Consider the following 9016-nt stretch of genomic DNA (forward strand, 5'->3'; position numbering starts at 1 on the left):
TACTGACTGGCTTATTGGTACCATTTTCCAATAGTCACTAGGGTTTCACCAAAAATTCACAATAGCTTAGAGCTATAATCACAAGGTTAAGCCCTATTTGGATAGACTTTTAAGAAGTTAAAAAACTCTTTTTTAAGCTCAATAAGAGTTTCTATGCATGTTTAACTAGTTTTGTTCAAAAAGCCTATGGCTTAAAACAAGAGCTTAATATGGAAGTTAGGAAAATGTAGCTTCATGTAGAGGCTCTATTTGGCTTATGCAAGAAGTTCTTGAATAAAACTTTTATAGTACCAATGTTCTGCTTTAGAAATTGTGACTTTAGCTTTAGTTTCAACTTCCAACTAAAGCCAAAAACAAGAAGTTATCCCAAACGAAGCCTTAATCATGCAATGAAGCTATGCTTATCTTCACTTCATCTTACAAAAAGACCTTAATCTTTTTTCTTTTCAAATTCACAAGCCCAATTCAAAATGAAAGACATTCATTTTCTTTGAAAATTCTAATGTCAAGATGCTAGATGCTTACCACACGTGGCTATCTACTTTATGAAAAATATATAAAACTAATTTGATCTCTCAAGCTCGTTTGACAAAGAGTCTTCTATTGCTCCTACCCTTGATAAGTTATTTTTAAAGCTCTAGACATATGATGATGAGTGGCTTGTTAGCCCTACTATTTGTTGAGCTTTTAGTAGTCTTCTCAACCTCATCATCATCAATAGCTTGTAGATGATCAATTAGTAATCATAAATTGGTACATTATGCACTTCCAGCATATCACTTAATATTTGTCATACCTCTAAACTCTACACCTATCCTAATACCAATTAGACTGCTAACATTACCAATCAACTGATGACGCTCTCATTACACCACCTTCTCATGTCATTTGGACCCATAAATTTCTTCATAGAATAATGTGCTCTTCCATGGTTCTCATTTTTCATAGAAAACTCACTTTATGTCTTGATGTGAATTGAGAGAAAACCAACTTTCCATACAAGTAAAGGGCTTCAATCCTTAAAGAATCCCAACAATTCCCATCTTTTCAAAAACAACAAAACAATCGCAAAGATGCAATCATCAATGCTCACTTCTTGTCCTTACCTAAAAAAATTCCATACCAACTAGACAATGCAACATTATAGCCTTCACACCAAACTAAACAGTACCCAACATACTCTAAATGAGGAGATCAACAAAGACCACAAGCACACACACTTGTAGTGGATGAGGAGATCACCAATTCCTCCTCTTTTTACACTAACAACGCCCATTAACAAGTGATGAAACAAAAATAAACTTAGGAAGGAGCTAGAACCTCACACATGCTTTTCCATAAAACAACAAATAACTTCCAAACCTAAAGATTTGCAACAAGACTTCATTAAAGGAAAAAACAATATTGGAAATCTTTACACCATCTTATCATCATCCCCACCACAAACCACCACTTAATGGATAAGCTGCAAAATTGACTTCCCTAACTCCAATGCCTAATTGCAGAAAGGATCTTGGATTTGGATGACCCCAATCATCCCCCACAAATCAACTACCCAAGCATTTTTGTTGGCACTCATGTTACACAAATCTAGGAATAAATGTTTCAAAGCAATTCCCTACTCCCCAAACCCAACATCCAACCAAAAAGTTAGTCCTAAATTTGTGGCTCATCGGAATACAAGTTTTTACTTGAAATGCATCTTCACCTTATTCTATAAATGCAAATAAATGTGCATTGAGCTGCCTAAGGGCACTTATAAGTTGCTCTAATGCAACTAGGAAGATCTTGTACAGTTTTTATTAGTTCAACTATCTATTATATAATCTAAGTAAGTCCTGCTACGACCCCGATATTCTTTTAGGAATCTAGCTAGCCAATATCAAGCGTCACTCATAGGGGCAGCAAGAACTCGGTAAAAGTCAATTTTAAATTGTCCCTATTTCTTCTTTTGGGGCTAGGTAACCATTGAGGGGAAAGACATTTGAAGAATGCGCATCTAAACCAAGCAAGGCTTTTTAAGATGAATGAATATTTTGGGTCTCTATAACAAATGAACTTGACCAAAAGTATCCAAATGCACTAAACTTCATTCAAAATCGGTTGATGCACTTAGCACTAATGTAAGAACGCTTCCAAACAAACTGACTTAAACTTATACCAATGTGAAACTTACCATGAAACTGAAATTTAAAACTTAGAAACATAATAATATGTGCAAAAGACAACCATAAAAATTATTCTTTGATTGAAATAGTATTTAGTCATCATCTTTATTTTGTTCTTTCCATTGCCATGAACCCTGAAATGCTAACTTTTCACAACACCTAACATTCTTATCTAGAAAGAATTGTTTTCCTGAAATTAACATATCTCTTTTATTTGTTGTTGATGACAAATACATGTGAAGAGAATTAGAAATAGAATAAAAAACAAGATATAATATCCTAACATTGGTTTCTCCAAATGAGAACGTGATAAACATGAGGCTTCCAATATGACTTAAAATAGAACTAGACAACAATAAAAGTTGAACAATTTATTCACTACAAATTGAATAGTGTACATTCGAGAAACAAACGTGATTAGCACCAAGAAAAGACGAAAAATGTTAAGAAAATTTATTATTTTTATATTAGTTTATTATAGAAAATATGAAAGAAAATTAAATATAATTAAAAATAATTAGAAATTAATGTATTTTTAAATTTTCTAATCTTTGTATAAAAGAATTAAAATAAGTAGAATGAATTTAAAGTAGCTGAAAAAAATAACTGATTAACTTTAAATCTATTTTCTATTTCTTCCATTATTCATTTTTTTTCTACCTTTTCTCTCTATATTTCTTTCCTTTCCATTTTTTTTTTCAAAATTTTCAAGAAACAAACATAGTATATAAGAAAATGATTTTCTCAAGTTTGATTTAGCATGAAAAATATAAAGAAAAACAAATATAATTGAAATTAATTAAAAAAATATGTATTTATAAACTATTTAATCTTTATATAGGTGATGAACGATAAAGGTGGTTTGTTTGGAAGTGGGAAACACTTTTAGTATAAAGTGTTTAAAAATAAAAATAAAAATCCAGCATTTAACACAATTTAGATAACACTTTTAAATGGTTGAAAAATCAATTCTAATATTTTATAGAGAAACACTTGATAAGTGATTCTAAAATACGCTTTTAGATTAGACATTTTCACTAAAAGTACTTCAAATAGAAATATTATTAATACTCTTTAAGTGAAATGAGTTAAAGGAAATATATATAACTGTGGACCCGCATTTTTCACGTGCGTCCTCACTCGATCGGCGAGACTCGCTTTTATTTGTGAAAAATTAATTTTTGAAAAAGTCAGAGTCGCCACTTATTTTATTTTTATTTTAAAGGGAAAATAAAACAAGAAAGAAAAACCCTAAAAAAGTGACTCCATAATTTTTGGAAAAGCATGTCTTTAAAAAACCTGAGTCTAGGTTCGGGGATCAGGTTACTTATTGGGAAGGTACCTCAAAGAGGTAGCACCCCTCTAAGCCCTATAAAGGTCTCTACTGACTAAGTTGAGGGAGATGTGGCAATTAATTGATTAACTAAGGATACCTAGGTTGACTAAGGTGATTACAAGAAATAGCATGCCAAACAAGATCAAATCACAATAAAGGAGAGTTAGGGTGCGTACCTGAACCACTTCTTAAGCGCTATCATAAAACATCAATGGTTAGTATATAAATATATCACACAACACGGGGTTTATCCAAGCAAATCAAGTATACACCTAAGCACCCAAGAATCACATCAAGTATGGATGTAGTTATCAGTAGCATACGTGTCCATAGAATTCTCAAGGGTAGGTGTGGAGGAGCGTACCTGGATAGCAAGCTAGTACTCCTTTATGGGAAACGAAGTTAGCCTAATAAAAAATTCAAAATAATCTCATATATACCACAAAGAGGAAGCACAATCAATCAAATATCAAACAAGCTATGCTAAAGGAAATATCATGGATGTCGGGCCCCCTCCAAAGCCCTAATCAATTTCGCATGAGTTGATTCTATGAATTCCATTGTTTGGAATCATGAAGGTTATTCATGCTTGTGGAAAATCGAGAAAATCAAGAAAATGGTTGAAAGTCAAAGAAAATAGTGAAAACGCGTGCCGGAAGGAAAATGACAGCAAATGGTGTGTTAGAAGCTGGATTTTTATGCTTAGAAACTCCTAAGGAATTTTAAAGAAAACTAGAGTTATTTTTGATAGAAAAATGTTTTGAAATCCAGATTTAAGATGTATAAGATCACAAAGAGAAGAAGAAGAAACACTAGGAGGAGTACGATGTGTGGCAAGGTGGCCATGTTGGAGTGAGACCAGGGGGTATGACTAAGTTTGCATTGTTGGTGGACGTGTGAAGAGGCCTTTGTACATTGTTGGCATGTTTGGAGAAGAACTGACCATATTCATTTCAGAGCATGTGCTCACTTGCTGCCACTCATTCTCAAGTTTCAAATCTTCACTCAGAAGTTCATCTGATTCATCAATTTTCTTATAGTTCACTTCTGGATTTTTCTGTACTTCAGAATCTGAGTTTTCCAGCTCATCACGAACTTCATCTTTTGCCTTTTCAGTAGTGCTAACTGATCATCTTTAGCTTGCATGGGGAAGTTCACTGATGTAGCTTTTCGAATAAATACGCGGACTGTAGCAACGTCTCCCAACTGTATGTGTGTGGTACCCCTTCTGAATTTTGGCAAGTGCTTTAAAGCTTATTTTCTTCTAAAGCGAGTTCCAATGCTAAGTGGTCCAGAGGTTGGATCAATTCTCTCTGTAAGGATGCAGGAGCGTGTCTTGAAGTTATATCTTCAACAGTTTGTACAGGTAAGAACAGATTCAAACCATTTCTTCCTCTGAAGTCAGTAAGCCATGATCAGGCCTCTCTAAACTGAACTTGGCTCTGATGGATCTACTGCTGGTTTAGGACTCTCTAATTTCTTTTCAGCTGACTGCAATGGGAACTCTGAGACCAAAGGTTCGCTTGAAGATTCTTTTAGACAAGATTTTGAAGGAGCATCAAAGCAACTTTCTTGTTCTATATGATTCGAAGCAGTGTTTTTAAAGGCGTTGGTGGGGCGCGCCTTGAGGCGAGGCGCAGCGAAAACGCGTTGAGGCGTTAAAAATAAAGCGAAACACCTGAAAGGCGTACGCTTTTCTGGTGAGGCGTGATTGAGGCGCGCTTTGAGCGCGCCTTTCACGCTTTTTCGATGAGGCGTACGCGTCGTCGGATCTGATGTGGCAATGAAAGATTTAAAAAAAAACCCTAAGAATACCTAAAACCCCAGTCCCGACTGAAAACAAACCCAAAACAAACCCTACCTCTTCCAGTCAAGCGGCGACGGAGTGCTCACCCTCGGCGGCGACCAATCGCAGCGATCTTCTCCGGCGGCAATCCCTCTCATCTCCAGGTATGTTGCGAACTTCCTCTTCCATGGTTTCTCCCTCTTCGTTCCTCTCTCTGCAGTCCACACGGCAAAATCCCTCTTCGTTCCATGCGATCTTCATCCAAATTTTTTTTTTTATTTTATCAAATCACACGGGCGTGTCGGCAGTATATCTATTTAAGTTTTAAACATATTTTCTCTCTCTCACAGCATTTAAACTCTCTCACTCACAACCCACACTTCCAGCCACGATTTTCTCTCTCTCCCAGTAGGTTTTTCATCTTTTTTTTTTTTTTTAATTATCAAATCAGATGTGCCTTTTGTTAATAAAAATTTTTTTTGAAGTTTTTTATATGTTTGCTTATAGTATCAATAAACAAATATAATTAAAATTATATAAAAGATAATTATTTGTGAATTTTGAAATTTTTTTTTCTGATTTAATTTTAATTCTCACCTCAATTTTCTTTATTTCATTATTAAATTCCAATTAAAATTTATGTGTATAATTTTTAAACTCCTTTAAAAAAAATTGGTTTTTTTTTTTAATTTAAACCAATTAAATTTTGTATTTCATTTTAAAATTTCTTTCAATTGTGCTTTGTTATTATTTTTTAGTCAATTATATTGTTATATGGAAATTTGAATATTATTATTGGTGATTTTTTTTAGAATAAGTTCCTCCGATTCGAAAAATTCAAGAAAGGATTTTGTGTGGAAGTATGTGATTGAAGTTTCTGGAGAGCAATATATAAGATGTAAATTTTGCAATCAAAGATGTACGGGAGGGGTGAATAGACTAAAGCATCACTTAGCCGGAACTCATCATGGTATGAAACCATGCAGCAAAGTTAGTGAAGATGCTAGATTGGAATGTAAAGAGGCATTGGTTAATTTTAAGGATCAAAAAACGAAGAGAAATGAATTGCTCCAAGAAATTGGTATGGGTCCAACTTCAATGCATGAAAGTGCCTTGTCCAAAACAATAGGGACATTAGGGAGTGGGAGTGGGAGTGGGAGTGTAAGTGGGAGTGGGGAACCTATTCCTAGGGGACCCATGGATAAATTTACCACTTCACAACCTAGACAAAGTACGTTGAATTCAAAGTGGAAGCAAGAAGAAAGGAAGGAAGTGTGTAGAAAAATTGGTAGGTTTATGTATTCAAAAGGTCTCCCATTCAACACTGTGAATGATCCTTATTGGTTTCCTATGATAGATGTTGTTGCAAACTTTGGGCCCGGGTTTAAGCCTCCATCTATGCACGAATTGAGGACATGGATTCTTAAAGAAGAGGTGAATGACCTAAGTATCATTATGGAAGATCACAAAAAAGCTTGGAAACAATATGGATGTTCAATTATGTCAGATGGTTGGACAGATGGAAAAAGTAGGTGTCTTATCAATTTTTTGGTGAATAGTCCTGGTGGCACTTGGTTTATGAAATCAATTGATGCTTCTGATACAATAAAAAATGGGGAATTGATGTTCAAATATCTTGATGAGGTGGTTGAAGAAATTGGAGAGGAGAATGTTGTGCAAGTCATCACTGATAATGCCTCTAATTATGTGAATGCTGGAACGAGGCTTATGGAAAAAAGGAGTAGATTGTGGTGGACTCCTTGTGCTGCTCATTGCATTGATTTGATGTTGGAGGATATTGGAAAGCTAAATGTTCATGCTACTACACTTTCTCGAGCTAGGCAAGTTGTGAAGTTTATATATGGGCATACTTGGGTTCTTAGCTTGATGAGAACATTTACAAAAAATCATGAACTTATTCGTCCAGCAATTACACGGTTTGCTACTGCATTTCTTACTCTCCAAAGTATTTATAAGCAAAAGCAAGCTCTTATAGCAATGTTCTCCTCAGAAAAATGGTGTTCAAGCACATGGGCTAAAAAGGTAGAAGGTGTGAAAACTCGAAGTACAGTGTTGTTTGATCCAAATTTTTGGCCTCATGTTGCTTTTTGCATAAAGACCACTGTTCCATTAGTTAGTGTCTTGAGAGAGGTTGATTCAGAGGAAAGACCAGCCATGGGTTATATTTATGAGTTGATGGATTCAGCTAAGGAGAAGATTGCATTTAATTGTGGGGGCATGGAGAGAAAATATGGCCCAATTTGGAGAAAAATTGATGCAAGATGGACTCCGCAACTTCATCGACCTTTACATGCAGCAGGCTATTATCTTAATCCTCAATTGAGGTATGGAGATAAGTTCTCTAATGTTGATGAGGTGAGGAAGGGATTATTTGAATGCATGGATAGGATGTTGGATTATCAAGAACGTTTAAAAGCTGACATTCAGTTGGACTCATATGACCAAGCAATGGGTGAATTTGGGAGTCGTATTGCAATTGATTCTCGAACATTAAGAAGTCCTACAAGTTGGTGGATGCGTTTTGGGGGTTCAACACCGGAGTTGCAAAAGTTTGCTATTCGAGTCCTTAGCCTTACTTGTAGTGCTTCGGGATGTGAAAGAAATTGGAGCACATTTGAATCGGTAATACTTCTATTTTTGTAAATTTTTATACATATATTTCTATTTCAATGTTAGAGAACTTTATTTCATTTTAACACATAAAATTGTTTCTTTTATTATTTGTAGATCCATACAAAAAAAAGAAATAGACTTGAACATCAAAGGTTGAATGCTCTAGTGTATGTAAGGTACAACACTAGATTGAGAGAGCGAAGTCTACAAAGGAAACAAAATGTTGATCCAATCTTGGTAGAGGAGATTGATTCTGATGATGAATGGATTGCAGAGAAAGAAGATCCCCTCCTCCCCCTTGATCTTTGTTGGCTTCAAGATAATGAATTATTCAATGTTGATGCCATTAGAGTTGTGTCATCCAACTCCCAAGAGACGCAAACATCATCGGATCATATGGTTTCTTCACATTCCTACAAAAGGAAACATAATGAAGTACCAAGTAAGTACCCAAAAATTGAAATCATAAATTTGATTAAATTTAATAAAAAAACTTTTAATATTTACACATAATTAATACTTTATGTTAGGTACAAGTGGAGGCAAAGGCAAAGAGAAGGAATTGAATTTGACACCAATTGATGAAGATGAAGATTTAGATGAAATGGGGATACATGATAGTGGACATTTTCCTACTATTGATACATTGGATGAGGATGATGATGACCTTGGAGAGGAGGATTTAAGTTGAAACAATTTACTCTAGTTGTTATTTCATGACTTAGTTATGGATTTTTTGTAAAAGTTTAGAACTATTATTATGGTTGACTCTATTTTCTATTTCATGACTTAGTTTTGGCTTTTTGTTAAAGTTTGAAACTATTAGTATAGTTGAATCTATAATCTATTTTATGAATTTGTTATGGTTTTTTGTGAAAGTAGGGAACTAGTATGTTTTTTTTTATGATTCTAATGAATTGTTTTCATGTTTTTATTTATGCTATTTTATTTTATATATTTTAAAATATTAATTAATTATATAAAGTAAGGCTCAAAAAGCTTACGCCTCAACGCCTCGAGGCTTACGCCTCAACGCCTCGAGGCTTACGCCTCGCCTCACGAACACAAAAACGCCTCGCCTTACGCTTTCGC

The 9016-nt window shown here is 34.6% G+C and overlaps 1 protein-coding gene across 1 annotated transcript; it reads left to right on the plus strand.

Annotated features, from left to right (window-relative positions):
- Positions 1-5101: 5101 nt before the first annotated feature.
- Positions 5102-8780, plus strand: LOC104880764 (uncharacterized). The gene is made up of 4 exons (XM_010658439.3): positions 5102-5454; positions 6103-7933; positions 8039-8366; positions 8455-8780. Exons 2-4 carry the CDS (start codon positions 6263-6265, stop codon positions 8613-8615), a joined length of 2160 nt encoding a protein of 719 aa, XP_010656741.1. The 5' UTR covers positions 5102-5454; positions 6103-6262; the 3' UTR covers positions 8616-8780.
- The last annotated feature ends 236 nt before the right edge of the window (positions 8781-9016 follow it).

Source organism: Vitis vinifera, chromosome 11 (genome assembly GCF_030704535.1).
Source record: "Vitis vinifera cultivar Pinot Noir 40024 chromosome 11, ASM3070453v1".
NCBI lineage: Eukaryota > Viridiplantae > Streptophyta > Magnoliopsida > Vitales > Vitaceae > Vitis > Vitis vinifera.

Coding starts and splice junctions, on each gene's coding strand:
- LOC104880764 (XM_010658439.3), top strand. CDS start 6,263: ATGAAACCATGCAGCAAAGTTAGTGAAGATGCTAGATTGGAATGTAAA. Junction 7,934..8,038: donor ATTGGAGCACATTTGAATCG/GTAATACTTCTA, acceptor TATTATTTGTAG/ATCCATACAAAAAAAAGAAA. Junction 8,367..8,454: donor GAAACATAATGAAGTACCAA/GTAAGTACCCAA, acceptor ACTTTATGTTAG/GTACAAGTGGAGGCAAAGGC.